At 40.2% G+C, this 20,766-nt stretch overlaps 1 protein-coding gene across 1 annotated transcript in view; it reads right to left on the minus strand.

The window, feature by feature from the left end:
• Positions 1-20,766, minus strand: part of LOC136840714 (protein sax-3-like) — a 653,455-nt gene that overhangs the window by 34,223 nt on the left and 598,466 nt on the right. The window contains 1 exon segment of the mRNA XM_067107529.1: positions 17,237-17,585. Coding sequence (XP_066963630.1) covers positions 17,237-17,585 — 349 coding nt within the window.

Genomic DNA, 20,766 nt, shown 5'->3' on the forward strand with positions numbered 1-20,766 from the left:
ATATATATATATATATATATATATATATATAAATGATGTATGTGTATGTTCCACATACACTTTGAAACGCATTGAGCAATTTCAACCAAATTTGGTATACATATGACTTACCATCTGGGAAAGAACACTGTTGGGGGTAAGACATCACTGGCACCAAAGGGGGGGGGATGACATGTAAAAATAACCAAAAACGATAGACATTTTAGTGTCTAATCCATAGTTTTCAAGGTCGCTGAGATGAATAGTGACACTCCCGATGCTCTTCAAGTTCAAGTTCAGCTCCGATAGGGAGGAGGGTAGGAAGGGGGTGACATGTAAAAATTACAGAAAACAACAGATATTAGCGTCTAATCCAAAGTTTTCGAGGTCTCTGAGATGAATAGTGACACTCCCAATGCCCTTCAAGTCCAAGTTCAACCCTAGGAAGAGAGGGGTGAGAAGGGGGTGAGATGTAAAAAAATAACCAAAAACGACAGATATTAGTGTCTAATCCATATACACAGGCATCGGAAATCCTCGCAGATACACCTCACGTCGACTCCAGATTCTGAATCATTCGCCGGCCGGAGACTTTAAGCCAGACTTAAAATAAGCTTCGACGAAGGTTTTTGATGAAGCGTCTAATCGTTAAACCAGTTTTTTAAGAGGGGCCACGTTTTATGGTTTATAAAACCCTTTTAATAGGTCAATACGACCCGGCATTAAACGCCGAGAACACGGGTTAAATGCTAAAAAAGAAACGGGAATGGGGAATTGGAAAGAGTCGTAGACCCGATTGTTTAACTTTGCTTTACGTCTCGGGTTTTCTCTCCTTCGAAGGTTCTCTTTTTATTTAAGGATTCTTGACGAGGTTCTTTCGGCCTCGCTTTATTACGCTTCTTCTCGTCTTCCTTCTTCGCGCTCGACTGATCCTGGATGCGTTCAGGTAGGTTCCCGGAGGTTCTGTTTTGCTTGATTGCTTCGTTATTAAAATTGTTAGAAGTCGATGGGTATCCACGTTTATGTATGTATGTACGTGTGTGTATATGTGTATATATATATATAGATATATATTAAATAATATATACATATATATATTATATATATATATATATATATATATATATATATATATATATATATATATATATATATACTCGCATATACTGTATGTATGTGTTTTATGCCTGTGTGTTTGTGCACACACGCCTGCGACTTGTGACTGTACTCGACGGAATAATTCCGTGTCGAATACTATCAGATAGCTAGCTGTCTCAAAGGAAACGCGAACAATAAAACAACATAATTTCCCCTTCAGCCCCAACAACAACAGCCCCAAACAACAAGTAGTTCTGGATCCGTACACGCGACTGCCAAGCCACGGGGGGCGCGCATCCCTGGGGGTGAGGAGAGGGGGGGAGGGGGGAATCTAGGTCGGCCTATCGGATGAAAGTGATCTCTGTAAGGAGAGGTCTGAAGTGTTAAAATTGCCTACAGCAGCAGCCGCAGCAGCAGTAGCAGGAGGCCTTTGGGAAATGTCTCCCTCCTCCCGCCCTCCCTCCCTCCTCTCAGCGGTTGGTAATCAGTAAATGCTTAACATAGCTGGAGCTGTGTGTGTCCGTCAGATCTTTGTACGTTCGAGGCCCCTCTTCCGACATCGCAGGAAGCGGCGTCCCCCCAACCCCCAAACCAATCAAACGCCATTATGACCTTAAAATCAGCGTGGTCGAAGGGCCCTTCTTGCTTGCCAAAGGCCCGTGAGAGCCCTGGGCAACTATTACACTGTTTTATGTGTAAGGCCAGACAATTACATTCCTAAGTTATGGTTCAGTAGTGAAGGTGGCCCCGACAAGTTAGGGAGAGATATAACTGCGAATGCTATACTCGGTCCGTAATTAAAATTGGCGCTTGGAAATTGCCGAAAATGATTTGGGACCGGTGAGCGGGCCTTTGTTGTTCCGGATACCTCAGAATACAATTCCGTGAAATTAAAAAGACGGAGAAACGAAAGGGCAAGGAAACAAAGGAAGGGAAAATACGAGAAGAGATAAAAAAAAAAAAAGAAAAAAAAAAAAAAAAAACTCGAGGGGGAGTCAGTGCACCTCACGGGATGCACCGTAGGCATTACTTAAGGTTCTTTGCAGCGTTTCTTCCTCAGGGCCCTAGCTGCAACCCTCTTTTCGTTCCATTTACTGTACCTCCTTTCATATTATCTTTCTTCCATCTTGCTGTTCACCTTCTCCTAACAGTTATTTCATAGTGCAACTGCTTTGAGGTTTTCCTCCTGTTACACCTTTCAAACCTACCTACTCTTAATTTCCTTTCCAGCGCTGAATGACCTCATAGGTCCCAGTGCTTGGCCTTTGGCCTAAACTCTATATTCCATTCCATCCATTCTTAAAAAAAAAAAAAAAAAAAAAAAAATAAAAAAAAAAAAAAAAAATATATATATATATATATATATATATATATATATATATATATATATATATATATGGGGATGTGAAATAAGTCGTTATAGAACAGTTTTGCGAAAAAGGGATTAATGAAAAAGTGATAAAGACTGAGATGAAGAGGGAAAAGAAAGACAAATGACATAAATAACACCCAACACAAAGAAACGACTTTCCCACACAAGATAAGCCGTAATCCTATGGTGTTTCTGGATTCCATATAAAAGGAGGGTAAGAGAGGCCTTTGTGAGAGAGAGAGAGAGAGAGAGAGAGAGAGAGAGAGAGAGAGAGAGAGAGAGAGAGAGAGAGAATTTTGAGAGAGAGAGAGGGAGAGGGAGAGGGATTGAGGGGGGATTTTGAGAGAGAGAGAGGAGAGAGAGTGAGGGGATTTTGAGAGAGAGAGAGAGAGCGTGGTGAGGGAGATTTTGAGGGAGTGAGAGAGAGAGCGTGGTGGAGATTTTGAGAGAGAGAGAGAGAGAGAGAGAGAGAGAGAGAGAGAGAGAGAGAGAGAGAGAGAGAGAGATTTTGAGGGAGCGAGATTGAGGGAGAGAGACTGATGGAGAGAAAGTGAGAGAGAGAATGGGGAACCATTTTATGACTCTGAGAGAGAGAGAGAGAGAGAGAGAGAAAGAGAGAGAGAGAGAGATTTACTGACTCTGATAAAAATACGTCTTTTCGCAGACTCAGCCGTGCTGGATACGACAGGCGTCCTGGCCCATTTTTGGCTCTGAACGCCTTCCAGGGGAAAAAGAAGACTTTAAAACACTGTCTCAAGTAAAACGGCATTTACTGACTCTGATAAACACGCACGTCTTTTTCGAAGACTCAACTCGTGCTGGAGGAGGGCACTCCGGATTTTACAGAGAGGATTCAGGGAAAAAAAGAAGACTTTAAGAACACTCTTCTCAAGTCAAACGGCAGAGATATGAGCACACAAAAGAGGATTAAGGGAAAAAAGAACACTTTAAGAAAACTCTTTTCAAGTAAAACGTCAGAGATATGAGCACACAAAAGAGGATTCAGGGAAAAGGAAAGACCTTCTGAACACTTTTTCTAAGCAAAACGGCAGAGACATGACCATAATAACTGCAATTTGTTAGCATCTGGAATAATGCATTGGTATGAACGGAGAACAGAATACAGAATTTAGACCAAGGACCAAGAGCTGGGGACCTATGAATAAGTCATTCAGCGCTGAAACGGAAAGTAACAGTTAAAAGGTTTGAAATTTGTAACAGGAGGAAAACCTCGCACTTGCACTCTGAAACAATTGTTAGGAGAGGGTGGACAGCAAGAAGGAAGAAAGATAATATGAATGGAGGTCCAGTAAAAGGAATGAAAGGGGGGTTGCAGCTAGGGCTAACGCGTGAGAATGAACTGGCCTCGTGTTAACTCTTGTGACCCAAGGACCCGGGGGACTGTCTCGGAGCACAACGCACTTACCAGAAAAAGACAGGGGTCCCCTGACCGCCAAGAAGAAGCTTAGGGAGTTTGGAAAGAGGGGGAGGGGGGGGATCAGTTCCCCCTCCAACATCCCTCCCTCCTCTTCATCATTCCTTGGGGAACACTACATTAATTTGATTTGCCTCGTGGGCAATCAGGAAGGATCCCGGCGGGTTACCAAAGCAGTGATTGGCTTTGGTCCCTCGGCCGCAATGACTTGGGCCCAGCCACCTAACGCTACTGGTGGACTGGTGGGGAGAAGAACTGGAGAACGCCAAGATGTAAATCAATCTCTGGTGAATATAGCTATCTATCCCAGCCATCGGCATCGATCTCAGGGAACCTGACTGTTCTGGCTAAGCTTTACTCTCCGATTGGAACTTCCTGTACAGCTAAGTAGATTTTATTTTACTGGTGATAAAGTATACCCTAGTGGAATCTGCCTTTCAATTGCATGACTTTCAAACGATCTAATTATTCCAGAAGAAATCTTTCTGTTCGAGTAGAGGGTAACAGTCATCCATTTTTTTATATACCGAGAGAATATATGTTTGGAAGGGCATTTGGCGAAATGAAAACATCAAAAAACGTTAAAAATTTCCATATAAGACTGGTTTAAATCTTCCATTCTTTAGTTTTCTGTAAAAGAAAACTACTGTGCCGGCTTTGTCTGTCCGTCCGCCCTCAGATCTTAAAATTGCAGCCCTCTAGCGTCAATAGTTTTTATTTTGTTTACGGTTAAATTTAGCCATAATCGTGCTTCTGGCAACGATATAGGGTAGGCCACCACCAGGTCGCTGTTAAAGTTTCATGGGCCGCGCCTCATGCAGCATTATACAGAGACCACCAAAAGATAGATCTATTTTCGTTGGCCTTGATTATACGCTGTAGCGACTGTACAGAAAACTCGATTGCGCCGAAGAAACTTCGGCGCATTTTTTGTTTTTTAATATACCGAGAGAACATATGTCTATACGGGCACGTTATGAAATGAAACCGCCAAATAATTCTATAAACTGCCGCATTAGACAGGCATCATCATTTTAATCTCAGCACCCAGTTCTTGGGGCAGACGAACGCCACATCACCGCAACGGAAAACATCCACACAGAACTCCATCATTTGGTCGGGAAATCATAAATAAGATTCCGGGACGGCTTTGAAATGGCCCAATCTTCGTTGCACGCGAAATATCGGAAATGAATCATTAGTTCCAGTGGCCAAAGCAATTAATCTGAAGCGCTTAAATCAACGGTAACTGACATTATATATCCAGTACAAATTTCCAGAATCTAAAAAATGTAATTTTACGAGTTGGCCGCGTTTCATTTAGTCGAGGAATATTTGAAATGGTTTTACATGATTTGTGTGTTGTTGTCGATTATATAAAATCTGCGTTTTGTCTAGTGCGTGGATGTGCGCTCACACACACACAGATATAAGTTGTATATACATATACATATATATATATATATATATATATATATATATATATATATATATATATATATATATATATATATATATATATATATAAATTATGTACTAAATCGATAATTCATTCTATACAAACATATACATTTTGATAACATATGAACAGTATGTATATATAAATATATGCATATATATATATATATATATATATATATATATATATATATATATATATATATATATATATATATATATATATATATATATATATATATATATATATATATATATATATATATATATATATATATATATATATATATATATATATATATATATATATATATATATATATATATATATATATATAGTGATGTTTGCAGGTGATACGTATAGCGCTGACTAAGGACTGAGGTGAAGCTGCGAAAATGTGAAAATTAGTGAAAAATAAAATTATTTGCTTGAGAAAGTTGAAAGCCAATATGAGCAAGATTAATGTTACGAGGTGAACGGAAATTGAATTCCATAGATATTTAAAAATAAATATTATCACATCATCTTAGGAAGAGAAGTATTGCTTTTCCATAGTTAAATAAAAAGGTGATTCATGGGCGATAATATAATCGCTAATATCACTGAAGTTTTTTTTTTATTTTTCCACCAAGATATTTAGAATAGAAATTGCTTCAAATGATATGTTTCAAATGTTTTCTGTTAGGAATGGAAATTGCTTCACATGGTATGTTTCAAATGTTTTCTGTTAAGAATGGAAACTGCATCAAATGATATGTTTCAAATATTTTCTGTTAAGCCAGGCTTCTAAAACGCAACTGAAATGAATAAAAGCTGAGATCTTAAGTCTTCAAATGTCTCTTTTACCAGAACTTTTATCCTTAAACTCAGAAAAAAAAAAAATGGCGAATAATGATAATTCTCCCTCTGCAAGCAGATTTTAAAAGACGCTTTCCGTCAACTTAAAAGGACAACACAATGATATGTTCAATTCCGAGGAAACCACATCTAAAAAAGAGAGAAATGAACCGAATACATATTTAGGCCAAAAGCCAAACAGCACTGGGACCTACGAGGTCATTCAGCGCTGACACGGCAACTGACAGTAAAAGGTCTGAAAGGTGTAACAGGAGAAAAACCTCAAAGCAGTTGCACTACGAAACACCTGTCAGGAGAGGGTGGAAAGTAAGATGGAAGAAAGAGAATATGAAAGGCGGTACAGTAAAAGGAACGAGAGGGTTATAACGCGAAGAAATAGGTAGACACAAGAAAAGGAACGAAAAATACAGTACTATAATGGGTATAGGCTTATCGCAGCCTAACTTGTTTCATGACTGCGGCTCAAGGAGTGAGATTCCGTAATGGCGAATGATTTTCTTCCCGTTGGGAAACTAATTGCTCGGGCTATAATGTGAACGATCCATTACCCCGCAGGGGACTTGTGGTCCTGCGCAGGCGCTCTCCTCTCGAGGTCTGAGCTCGCTGGCGTTCGTATCACCGAACGATTTGAATTCAAAAGGAACTATAATGGTTCTCATTTTGGTATTCTTTAACAGAAAAGTATTATGCCGGCTTTGTCTGTCCGTCCGCACTTTATTCTGTCCGCCCTCAGATCTTAAATACTACTGAGGCAAGAGGGCTGCAAATTGCTATGTTGATCATCCACCCTCCAATCATCCAACATACCAAATTGCAGCCCTCTAGCCTCAGAAGTTTTTATTTGATTTAAGGTTAAAGCTAGCCATAATCGTGCTTCTGGCAACGATACAGGATAGGCCACCACCGGCCCGTGGTTAAGTTTCACGAGTCGCGGCTCATACAGCATTATACCGAGAACACCGAAAGATAGATCTATTTTCGCTGCAGCGGCTGTACAGAAAACTCGATTGCGCCGATGACACTTCGGTGCATTTTTTTAATTAAGTTTGATTTCGAATCAACGCCATTGATATTCTTCGCCATAATCACCACCAGCATATAATTAGGGAAGCATCATTTGCATCGACAAATTTTAAAAAATTCGACAAATTGCACGATACACTCACGCGTACTTTACACGACAGCAAAATAAGCATGTGAGGGGGTGGGGACCCCTCACAAAAAAAAAGACAAGTCCCCAAAAAAAGAAAAAAGATAAAAATAATAACACAGGCAAATCAGGAGGGCGGGGAATGACAGGGGTTGTGAGGTGGGGGGACCGTTCAAAAAAAAAAAAATCCAAAACGAAAAAAAAGATAAAAAAATAATAACACACAGGCAAATCAGGAGGACGGGGGGGGGGGGGGGATGACAAGGCCTTCTTTTCATCCCCGAAGAGCGGAAAAGGCATTCAAACCTAAGTTGGGAGACAAAAGCGAAGAGTTCTGCGCCGCATCGATTTCTGATTCTCCTCTCCGGGTCTAAATGAACATCGAAGCCTCCTGTTGATTTTTCAGGCTTTTTTTTTTGTCTGTTTCTATGTTTTTCCTTTCATCCTGGTGTTTGAATGTCCAAATTAAACGGTCCCCATCCGTTTGATTTCCGCCGTGGACTAAATTAATCGAATTGGCATTCGGAGGGAAATATATTCCGTTAACGGCGATGTTTTTCACTCGTCCTGCAAAAAAAAAGTTGCGACGACCAAACGGCGGGAGAGACATCGAGTCTCGATGATTTGTTTGAGTTCCGAATTGCAGAAGGAATGGCGGGTGATTTCAGTTACACCAAGCGTCGATGGTTTATATTTGATTGCGGGGATGGTTTCCGTATCATCGTCGCGTATAACAGCCACTCCCCAAATTCCAACAGCGATTAGGGCCAGAAGGTCTCAACGCGTTCGGGACCGACTTCGTCACTGACCCGTGGCCAGGTAAAACGTAACTGAATAACCGACTTGGCAACTGTACGCCCACAAACCACCCCCTTGCTATATATATATATATATATACTCTTGTAACCTGCATGCCATTTTATTATTATTATTATTATTATTATTATTATTATTATTATTATTATTATTATTAAGAAGATGAACCCTATTCATATGGAACAAGCCCACCAAAGGGGCCACTGACTTGAAATTCAAGCTTCCAAAGAATATTAAGGTGTTCATTAGGAAGAACTAAGAGGAGGTAAAGGAAAATACAGAAAGGTCTTGCTTATTATATAAGAAAAAGAATATTAAAAAAGGGAAAAAAAATTAATAAATTAATAAATAAGTAAAAATGTATTAAAATGCAAGGAGAATATTCTACCGAGTGTTTGATTGAATGAACAAAGATATTTTATAGCCTACACCAGTATTACCCCAAATGAAATGTCCAGCAAATTATTAACAAAGTTTTCTTCTCCTTTATGGTTAATATTACGGGTTGACTTTGAAATGAGATGTCATTCGTTATATTATTGACAACATATAGATATTTTCTTTTTATTGTTCTACCAAAAATGAGAAAAGGCCTTTTTTCGTTGTTGGCACCTTTTGAGATGTGTTTGTCAACTGCAAAGTTCTCCAGTGTTGCTAGGCTGGTTGCTAACTTCTCTCTCTCTCTCTCTCTCTCTCTCTCTCTCTCTCTCTCTCTCTCTCTCTCTCTCTAGGCACAGACACAAAAGTGTATGTGTGTGTATATATATATATATATATATATATATATATATATATATATATATATATATATATTATATATATATATATAATTATATAGAGAGAGAGAGAGAGAGAGAGAGAGAGAGAGAGAGAGAGAGAGAGAGAGAGAGAGAGAGACACTCAATCATATCTTTCCTTGGAATTCTTCCTAATGAGCTGGAGACCTCGACAGCTCATCCTATACGAATGCATTTGTCGAACACTAATGGAAAAACCGATGCCAGGACGTTAGCCGTCAAGAAATAGAATATACAATTTACCCCCAAGGCCAAGCGCTGGGACCTACGAGGTCATCCGGCGCTGAAAGGAAAATTGAGAGTAAGAGACTTAAAAGGTGTAACAGGAGGAAAACCTCAAAGCAGTTGCACTATGAAGCAATTGCTAGAAAGGGGTGGAGGAAAGTAAGATGGAAGAAAGAATATGAACGGAGGTACAGTAAAACGAACGAGAGGGTTTGCAGCTACGGGCCTATGGAAGGGACGCTGCTAAGAGCCTTGAGTAATGCCTACAGTGCGCCGCGCATGAGGTGCACTGACGGGCGCTACCCCCCTACGGAGGGAAAAATGGATGGTAAACCTATACCGCGGACAAGGGAGGGAGTTCATGAAATGTATGCTAGTATTGCACCAGCCCTAGTTTTTTCCCATGCCCCTAGGTTAGGTTAGGTTAAGGTTAAGTTACAATGATACCTAACCACTAATTTGGGTATGGGGAAACATAATGAGATAATTTTCAAGAAAATTCTATGGTTAGTTTTCAAGATATGGCGTCCCGCTTTTTTCAGGGAAAGGTCCTGGTACTCGGTTACGTCTCTGGAAAATGCTTCCGGGAGACCCTTCTGTAAAAACAACAGTCGATCGGATTTTTCGAGCCTAAGAGCTTCTTTAAAGTTGTTCCTTTTTTTTGTTGTTGTTCCACTTCGGGACACAGATATTCAAGTCGTTCCCCTGGGCCAGCCTGGTATTCAATATATAATTTTCTCACAAGAGACTCAGTCACCAGAAGACCTCATGCAAGGCTCTCCGAAGACCTCCGTCTTGTTTGAAGAAAAATAACAGAAAAAATTCCTTCCTTTTCTTTAACAAGGTGGAAAGAAAGAAAGCTAAAAAAAAAAATAAAAATAGTTCCTGCAGGTTTTTTTTTTTTTTTTTATTAAGGTGGAAAGAACTATGGACTCGTCCCGACATCTCTCTCCGCGAATGAAATTAGTTTTTTTTTTTTTTTATTTTTTTTTTACAAAATTAGTTTTTGCATTGTCTCTAACCATGCAGGTTTGAATTAAACTTTTTGGTGAAAGTGCTTCCTAAAAAAAAAATATTTCACAAGAGAGGTGAATTTTTGCTTCGGATTTTTTTTGGGTAGTCACAAAAATAAATATATAAACAGAACGAATTGACTAAATCAGTTTTCGCATTGTCTCTAACAATGCAGGTTTGAATTAAACTTTTTGGTGAAAGTGTTTCCTAAAAATAATATTTCACAGGAGAGGTTAATTTTCGCCTAGGACTTTTTTTTGGCTAGTCACAAAAAAAGGAAAAAATATATAGAACGAATTAACTAAATCAGTTTTCGCATTGTCTCCAACAATGCACGGTTTGAATTTACTTTTGGCGAGTGTTTCCCACAAAAAAAAAAAAAAAAAAATATATATATATATATATATATATATATATATATATATATATATATATATATATATATATATATATATATATTATTTTACAACAGGTATTGAATTTACTTTTTTGAGTGTTTCTCACAAAAAAAAGTATATATATATATATATATATATATATATATATATATATATATATATATATATATATATATATATATATATATATATATATATATATATATTTTACAACAGGGATGAATTTTTGTTAGGACTTTTTCTGTCAGTCACAGAAAAAAAAAAAAAATATATATTAATAAACTTAGAAAAAAAAAAAACGGAAATCACTCAATTCCATGAATAATCCCTAACACAAAAACAGTAAGTTCACCCGTTTTATTTTTATCATTCCATGGAATATCTATGTTCGAAATCGCAACACTGAGAAAAAACAAGTAAAAAATGCGCCGAAGTTTCCACGGCGCAATCGTGTTTCCTGTACAGCAGCTACAGCGTAAAATCAAGGCCACCGAAAACAGATCTATCTTTCGGTGGTCTCGGTATAATGCTGTATGGGCCGCGGCCCAAGAAACCTTAACCACAGCCCGGTGGTGGCCTATCCTATATCGTTGCCAGAAGCACAATTATGGCTAACTTTAACCTTAAATAAAATAAAAACTACTCAGGCTAGAGGGCTGCAATTTGGTATATATGATGATTGGAGGGTGGATGATCAACATACCAATTTGCAGCCCTCTAGCCTCAGTAGTTTTTAAGATCTGAGGGAGGGGAGAAAAAGTGCGGACAGAAAAAAGTGCGGACAGAAAAAATTGCGGACAGAAAAAAGTGCGGATAGAAAAAAGTGCGGAGAGGAAAAAGTGCGGATGTAAAAATTGCGGACGTGAAGACAAACCCGTCCCAATAGTTTTCTCTTACAGAAAACTAAAAAATGGAATGGAAAAAGCACAGAGAGAGAGAGAGAGAGAGAGAGAGAGAGAGAGAGAGAGAGAGAGAGAGAGAGAGAGAGAGAGAGAAAAAAAAGAAAACAGAAATTTGGGGAAAATAAATTAGATTCGAGGGTTCAGTCGCCACCATACGGTTTTTTGTGTCCATTCCTTTTAATTTGCTCAACAGCTGCAATTTTTTTTTTCTTCCAGGGAACTACGTTCTTTGGTCAGTTAGGTAAAACGGGCCTCTTAACCGGAGCAGAATTGCAAAGTTCCCTGAGAGAGAGAGAGAGAGAGAGAGAGAGAGAGAGAGAGAGAGAGAGAGAGAGAGAGATGGCGATAGGATATGAGAGAGAGAGAAAGAGAGGGAGGAGAAAGAGAGGGAGGCTGAGAGAGAGAGAGAGAGAGAGAGAGAGAGAGAGAGAGAGAGAGAGAGAGAGATGGCGATAGGACAAGGGAGAGAGAAAGAGAGAGAGAGAGATGGCGATAGGGTAAGAGAGAGAGAGAGATGGCGACAGGACAGGAGAGAAAAAGAGAGAGAGAGAGAGAGAAGGCGATAGGATAAGAGAGAGAGAGAGGGGGGGGCTGGGATAAGATAGATAGATAGAGAGAGAGAGAGAGAGAGAGAGAGAGAGAGAGAGACTCCCTCAACGACTCAGAGCAACCGAATGGCGACGTGGTCGCCGCGACGACGAAGCTTCGACATTCCATCTCGAGGTCGTCGTTTTTGGAAACATTTTAATGGTCGTATCGGCCGAGAGATGGACTTCTTAAAAAAAGACAGGAAATTGTGACGGCCAGGAGAACCCGCCCTCCCCCGGGGGGAAAGGGGGGAGGATGCCATTAGGACCTTGTTTGGGACGGGGGGGGGAGGACTCCTACTACTTTGTTAACGCACGTGGGGGGCTTTTGGAGCTGGAGGTTTACTTTGAGGAGGGGGGGGGCTGTGACCCCTTCCTTGGCCCCATCGTTCCCCCGTTTCCAGGCTTCCGTCTGCCTCTGACAGTTTGTCGTGATTTGCAAAGGGAGGGAGAGGGGGTTGTTGAAACTGCTAGGTGGCGGTGGATGCCTTCGCCGGGAGGAGAGAGAGAGAGAGAGAGAGAGAGAGAGAGAGAGAGAGAGAGAGAGAGAGAGAGAGACTCATATCACAAGAGTAAAAGACGGAGAGAGAGAGAGATTCAAATCACAAGAGTAAAAGACGAGAGAGAGAGAGAGAGAGAGAGAGAGAGAGAGAGAGAGAGAGAGAGAGAACCCATCACAAGAGTAAAAAGAGGGAGAGAGAGAGATTCAAATCACAAGAGTAAAAGAGAGAGAGAGAGAGAGAGAGAGAGAGAGAGAGAGAGAGAGAGAGAGAGAGAGAGAGAGAGAGACTCAAATCACAAGAGTGAAACGAGAAAGGAGAGAGAGAGAGAGAGAGAGAGAGAGAGAGAGAGAGAGAGAGAGAGAGAGAGAGAGAGAGACTCATATCACAAGAGTAGAAGTGTGAGAGAGAGAGAGAGATTCAAATCACAAGAGTAAAAGAGGGAGAGAGAGAGAGAGAGAGAGAGAGAGAGAGAGAGAGAGAGAGAGAGAGAGAGAGAGAGAGAGAGAGACTCAAATCACAAGAGTGAAACGGAGAAAGGGAGAGGCATAAGAAGAGAGAGAGAGAGAGAGAGAGAGAGAGAGAGAGAGAGAGAGAGAGAGAGAGAGAGAGAGACTCAAATCACAAGAGAGTGAAAGAAGGAGAAAGGAAGAGGCATAAGGAGAAAAAAAGAAGCAAGTAAAAAAATCTCCCCGAGTTTCTTCGGCGCAATCGAGTTTTCTGTACAGCCGCTACAGCTGTAATCAAGGCCACCGAAAACATTAGCCTCAGTAGTTTTTAAGAAGATCTGAGGGCGGACAGAAAAAGTGCGGACAGAATAAAGTGCGGACGGACAGACAAAGCCGGCACAACAGTTTCCTTTTACAAAAAACTAAAATGGACCTCATAAAAGTTCTTCAAGCGCTCGTGCATCTGAAAGTGACAGACATGTTTTTTTGGGGGGGTGGGAATTATACCTTGTAAACACCCATTTGAATTCACCTCTTTGCTACTTGGTATTGATGGTCTACCTGCCTCAATTCCTATAGTCTCCGCATTATTCCGACACGGACCTTGAATAATGAAGGAGCGGAGATAAAATGTTCTGGGGACCGCGCGACATTTCATAAGCATCGTCTGAAAGAGGGATGAAGAATAGAGAGAGAGGATGAAGAGAGAGAGGCCTTGCAGAGAGAGAGAGAGAGAGAGAGAGAGAGAGAGAGAGAGAGAGAGAGAGAGAGAGCGCCACATCCCGTGACTTATAAAAATGAAGGTGATGAAAGTAGCAGTTACAAATTTCCTCTTATTCTCTGCTCTGCCGTTTCACCTCTTCGCTCTCTGTGAAATAATGCGCCCACGAATCGAGATGACAAAAGAATCATGAATTTCAGGGCGCAGGAATTCGCAGGAGGAGGAGGAGGAGGAGGAGGAGGAGGAGGAGGAGGAGGAGGAGGAGGAGGAGGAGGAGGAGGGGTGGAAGAGGAAGAGGAGGAGGAGGAGTAGGAGGAGGAGGGATGGAAGAAGAGGAAGTAGAGGAGGAGGAGGAGGGATGGAAGAGGCAGAGGAGGAGTAGGAGGAGGAGGGATGGAAGAGGAAGAGGAAGAGGAGGGATGGAAGAAGAGGAAGAAAAAGAAGAAGAAGAGGAGGAGGAGGAGGAGGAGGGAGGAGGAGGAGGAGGAGGAGGAGGAGGAGGAGGAGGAAGAAGAAGAAAGAGAATGGTAATGTTCGCCCCGGAGGAGGAAAAATCATTTAACCGAGCGACCGAGCCCTTATAAATAAGCCGAGCGCTAAATTGCCCGGGCAATTGGAGTACAGAGGTATTGCCAGGCATTCGGGCAAGTGCCAATTGAACCATGACGCAGTCAATATCCTCGCAGGCCGAGATGTAGTATCTCCCGATGCAAAAGGAAAGCAATTACAGTGCTCGAAATTACAACAACGGGGAAGAGAGAGAGAGAGAGAGAGAGAGAGAGAGAGAGAGAGAGAGCAAGGAGCCGCGAGCACTGTGGCTTTATATCAATCAGGGCGGAGAGATTACGGTGATTAGCAGATGGAAGGGCGGAGGGTGGGGGGAGAGAGAGAAAAGTTCCCTCGGAGGAAAACAGTAGGAGGAAAAGGATTTCTTTCCCCCTCTGCCTTTGAGGAGTTAAGGAATGGGGGGAGGGGAGGGAGAGGGGGAAGGGAGGAGACAGAGGGAGGTATGTAGCAGCTGGAAGGGGGAGGGGGGAAAAGTTCCCTCGGAGGAAAACAGTAGGAGGAAAAGGATTTCTTTCCCCCTCTGCCTTTGAGGAGTTAAGGAATGGGGAGTGGAGGGGAGGGGAGGAGGAGACAGAGGGGAGGAGAGAGGAACCGCAGTAGACTTGATATAAAAAAAGAGGAAATTTCTGTGGATGAGGAATAGTTTTGGCCTGAAAAGAAAATGTTTATGAGGGAGCTGGGAGGAGATCTTAAGAGGTTAGGGAATTGGAGAGAGAGAGAGAGAGAGAGAGAGAGAGAGTTAAGATTAAGGCCAGGACGAAGGAAATTGGTAAATGAAAAAAAAAAAAAAACTCAGACAAAACTCGATTCAAAGAGCAGATCAAATAGTGATCGAAAGAGGACTCCAAGAGTTTGAAAAGACTAAAAAAAAAAAAGCTTTGGAAAACGACTTTCTAAAATGTCTTTCTAAGTAAGATCTAGACAAGACAGAATCTTGATTGATTCTACTTAGAATTTCTACTGTTCTCAGGAATGCCAGTCTTTAACTTATTATTGATTTCGAAGTTATCTTACTTATATATATTAACTTATGAAATATAAGACTTTAAAAATGCAATAATAATAATAATAATAATAATAATAATAATAATAATTTTTATGTTTGATGATAAAAAACTCAGTAAAGGAATTAATGGGAAGATATCCAGAACTGTAAAACTTTAAAAATGCAATACAGAATAATAATAATAATAATAATAATAATAATAATAATAATACAATTTTTTTGTTTAGTGATAATAAAAAACTTAATAAAGCAATTAATGGCAAGATATCCATAAGTATAAAAATTTAAAAATGCAATAAATAATAATAATAATAATAATAATAATAATAATAATAATAATAATAAATACAATTTTTATGTTTAATGATAATAAAAACTTAATAAAGGAATGAAAGGAAGATATCCATAATCCTTTCACAATTTGAGTTCTCTACTGAGAATCGTAGCCCCCGTTATTATTAAAATAACCCAACCCACTGGGAGAATAAAAATCGTTTAATCCTAAAATGGGACGTTTGCAATTTGAGATTATTATTATTATTATTATTATTATTATTATTATTATTATTATTATTATTATTATTATTATTATTATTATTATTATTCAGAGGATCGACCCGTATTTATATGGAACAAGCCCACCACAGGGGCCACTGACTTGAAATTCAAAGCTTTCAAAGAACAAAACTTTCATTTCAAAGATACTACAGAGGGTAGTAGGAAATACAGAAAGAATTATCAGATATAAAAAACAATAAAATGAATATATAAATAGGTAAAAATACACCATTAATCACTATTGTAAATCCTGATAAAGAGAAAACCTCGATACTTTCAAATTCAAAAGAAGAGGAATGACTGTATTCAAGAAATTTTACTGGTGGGACTTGGCCACAGGAAAGTAACGCCAGAAAACAAAATATATCGAAAAGCATAACGTGGGTTCCTGTAACATACGAGTACAACTGATTAAATAGACGGAATCTTGGCTTCATCCCCAAAACCTTTTAGTATAGGAAGCGCTAATGAGAAATGAAACAGGGGGGGGGGGATGCCAGAAGCCTCTCAAGATTGCCACCAACTCCATTAGCGATTTTGGATATCGTACTATCCCGGAGAAAAGTGTCGTATTTTTCCTTCCTGACTCAAACCCTGCCTTATGGGGGAGTGGTTAAGATGATAGGCATAACCACTGCTCAGAATGAACGAGGCAAATCTACACAAAACCAGCATAACTGGTCCGCTGGGATGGTGGGTAGCGTCGTGACAGGCTGCTCAGATGTCGCGAGTTCGCGCCTCCCCAAGAGAGATGAAAAAGTCGCTGGTTCTCTTTCATGATCAGTTACTGCTGCAGTGTTGGGGGGGTCTGCTGCGGTGGGAGGTTGAAACCAACATTCTTTGGAAGTTTGAATTTCGAGTCAGTGGCCCCTTTGATGGGCTTGTTCCATATGAATAGGGATCATCTTCTGAATAATAATAATAATAATAATAATAATAATATTCTTTGGAAGCTTGAATTTCAAGTCAATGGCCCCTTTGCTGGGCTTCTTCCATACGAACAGGGTTCATCTTCTGTAATAATAATAATAATAATAATAATAATAATAATAATAATAATAATAATAATGAGAATTATATCAAGCCAACAGTGGTGTTCCATAAAAATATTTATGCACAGAGTTAAAATATTTCCAAAAATAATTTAATAATTTAATTAATAATGAATATTTTAACCCTGTTAAAAATGGGGTCCCTTGGTTAAAAATAATAATAATAATAATAATAATCAATAATAATAATAATAATAATAATAATAATAATAATAATAATAATAATAACAACAGAGCCTTGGAACAGTATATAAACAAAGATTCAAAGGGAAAACAGCTAGGAGAACGACTCACCATTGAGGGCAGGCAGCTTGGACCCCTTGTTCTGCGACCTCCTGACGTACAGCAGGACGATGAACACCAGCAGGAGGAAGAACATCGTCCCCCCGACGAGCACTATGAACCACGCTTCCCTCACGACGCCCTCCGAGCCGGCGTGCCTATTGGCCAGTGGGTTCAGCAGTGCCGGGTCCGTCTGCAACCTGATTGGTCGAGAGGTGGGTCCCGAGCCCATCTTCGACAGCGCCGACAGGCTGACGGCGTAGGTGTGCCCGGGGACCAGAGGGGCGAGGTGGTAGCTGAACGTGGAGGAGTTGACCGTCTTGTTGCTGAAGACGACCGTCTCGTTCACCAGAGCGACGATCTGCAGCGAGGAACGAAGCGGAGGGTTAGTAAAGTTTTAGCGCTGGGCGATACAAACAAAAATGATAAGACGCTTTCGGTGCAGCGTATTGTCAAGGCCACCGGAAACAGATCTATCTTTCGGTGGTCTCGGTGTAATGCTGTATGAGCCGCGGCCCGTGAAACTTTAACCGTGCCCCTGTGGTGGCCTATCCTATACCGTTGCCAAAAGCATGATTACGGCTAACTTTAACCTTAAATAAAATAAAAATTACTGAGGCTAGAGGGCTGCGATTTGGTATGTCTGATGATTGGAGGGTGGATGATCAACATACCAATTGGCAGCCTTCTAGCCTCAGTGGTTTTTAAGATCTGAGGGCGGACAGAAAAAGTGCGGACGGACAGACAAAGCCGGCACAATAATTTTCTTTTACAGAAAACTAATAAAAACTGATGCATTTCAACAAAAAGAAATTAAAATAGACTTCTTGAATCAAAGAGAATGGTAAGAACGTCAGACAAAGAATTAACCTGATTACAAAATTCTCATTACATTAAAGCGTGACATATCTCTCTCTCTCTCTCTCTCTCTCTCTCTCTCTCTCTCTCTCTCTCTCTCTCTCTCTCTCTCTCTCTCTGTGCGTTATGTGCATTTTATGTGCGACTAAGGTTACTTCACAATGCAGTTAAATGTCATAAACACGCGTTGATAACTTATCGCAGACACATCACAAACAGCTTGAATACAAGTCGGCGACCTATTGGTCTTAATAAAAGTTTCATGGGATTCTCCAGCGTTTGTTTGTAATGTTCGGTCTCCATTCACCGTCGTCGACTTGTTTTCAACGTGTCTGCGATATGTCAGCGATAAGTTACTGACATGTGTTTATGACATGTTCAACTGTAGTGTGGATGCATCCTAAGGTGGTTGGAGATGTTTCAGAGGAATGTTTATTTGACATTTTTTTTTTATCTTTGTCTTTGGGTAATGTATAGATTATTTAAACCAAACTTCACACTGGCACAAAAACTAGAGAACTTCCGAGAGATGAAGCTATACCAGAAATACGAGAGAATATGTTTTATAAATTTTAAGTCACTTCCATCACAGATAAAAGTGAGATTAGATAACTACAGGATTTTAGTTTTAGATAATGGTGAAATCTAGCTTTTGACGGCAGACGAGAAACGTACACAAATCCTCTCCTTAAAAACTATAAATGCCTGTAATATGTAACCCCGTTGATGCTACAGTGAAAGGTCATTATTTAATCCGCTATATTATAATTTTTATAGTCTGTCTGAATGACCAGAACAAAAAAAAAATTGGAAGCCTCTTTTTAAGCGGCCATCGATGCTTTGTCTCGAGCACTGAGTCGTTCAAAAATCTGTCCGTGTTGTTTTCACGACGAGAACATGATCTGCGCTGATCTGGAACCGGACCCAGTTAATTTGTTAAGTAAATTTGTATTAACACTGTCCTCAAATGGAAAACTGCAGTATCTGCAGAATTTTCGAAATTGAGAAATGCCACCTATTTGGCTCGTGAAACACTAATACACAAGTTACTGCAGTTTTTGGAAATGTGCGTGTCTCTGTTCGCCCCCTTCCCCAGCCATTGTATAATTCTGCCCTAAAATGGAAAACTGCAGTATCTGCAGAATTTTCGAAATTGAGATATGCCACCTATTGGGCTCGTGAAACACTAATACACAAGTTATTGCAGTTTCAGAATGATTCTTCAGTGCGTTCCACAAGTATTTAGGGGGTCCCATTTGCAGTATCTGCAAAATCAGCAGTCAGGCAAGGGAAAACTGCAGTATCTGCAAAATTTTCGAAATTGAAAAATATGTCACCTATTGGGGTCGTGAAACACTAATACACAAGTTACTGCAGTAGTTTCAGAATGATTCTTCAATGCTTTCCACGATTATTTAGGGGGTTCCATTCGCAGTATCTGCAAAATCAGTAGTAAGGCAAGGGAGTATCTACCATTTTTCTCAGTTCTGTATTTCTGCAGATACTGCAGTCTTCCATTTTAGGGCAGAACAATTTAATGAGGAAGTTACCATCAGGATGACGTCGAACACAAAGAATGAAAACATTTGTCTTAGACACGGAAACCATGTAACTACTGAGGCTCTATCATGGTGATACCTTCGGCCCCCAAGCTGCAACCCCTTTCGTGCCTTTTACTGTACCTCCATTCATATTCTCTTTCTTCCTTCTTACTTTCCTTAACCCTCTCCTGAAAATTGATTCATAGTGCAACTGCTTTGAGGTTTTCCTCCTGTTACACCTTTCAAACCTTTTACTGTCAATTTCCGTTTCAGCGATGAATGACCTCATAGGACCCAGTGCTTGACCTATGGCCTAAATTCTATATTCAGTTCAATTCAATTCTATATCGTGGTGATATGTAATGCCTCTGTTAAGGGGGAAAAAATTCCAATTCTGTTCTAGTTGTCGGAATAAACAAAGCTGCCTCATTGCTGGAAACTTGACATGGCATTTTTCATTTACAGTGATTCATAACTCAATTACATGGCATTCCATGCAAAACCAAATCAGGTTAATGAAAAATATTTTCTCGAATCGAATTTAGGAAATACCTAGGAACTCGGAAAAACGGGGTTAAGCAGAGATTTCCAAATCTTGACAACAATTCCCAGAACCTAAATGTTTTATAATATATCCCAAAAGGGTATCTTAGGGAGTGCGACCGCGGCATTTTCACCATGAATAATAGCCATTCATTTTTCACTCTGTATTCAAACTGGATATAGAAATACTGCCTACGAATTCAAACGACTTCTAACTGATCTGTAATAGATAGATAGAATATAGCATTTAGGCCAAAGGCAAAACGCTGGGGGACCTGTGAGGTCATTCAGCGCTGAAACGGAAATTGACAGTAGAAGGTTTGAAAGGTTTAACAGGAGGAAAACTTTAAAGCAGTTGCATTATGAAGCAATTGTTAGGAGAGGGTTTAGGAAAGAAAGTAAAAGGAATGAGTGGGGTTGCAGCTACTAGGGACTGTGGAAGAACCTTGAGTAATGCCTACATCGCACCGCATGAGGCGCACTGACGGCACTAACCCCCACGGGGTTTATAAAGAAAGTTACTAGGATATATGTGTGCTGACGTCACCAGTCTCTCAGCTCATAGTTTTATTCCAGCGCCATTTAAACGCGAAGAAGAAT

This window comes from Macrobrachium rosenbergii, chromosome 8 (assembly GCF_040412425.1).
Source record: "Macrobrachium rosenbergii isolate ZJJX-2024 chromosome 8, ASM4041242v1, whole genome shotgun sequence".
Classification (NCBI taxonomy): Eukaryota; Metazoa; Arthropoda; class Malacostraca; order Decapoda; family Palaemonidae; genus Macrobrachium; species Macrobrachium rosenbergii.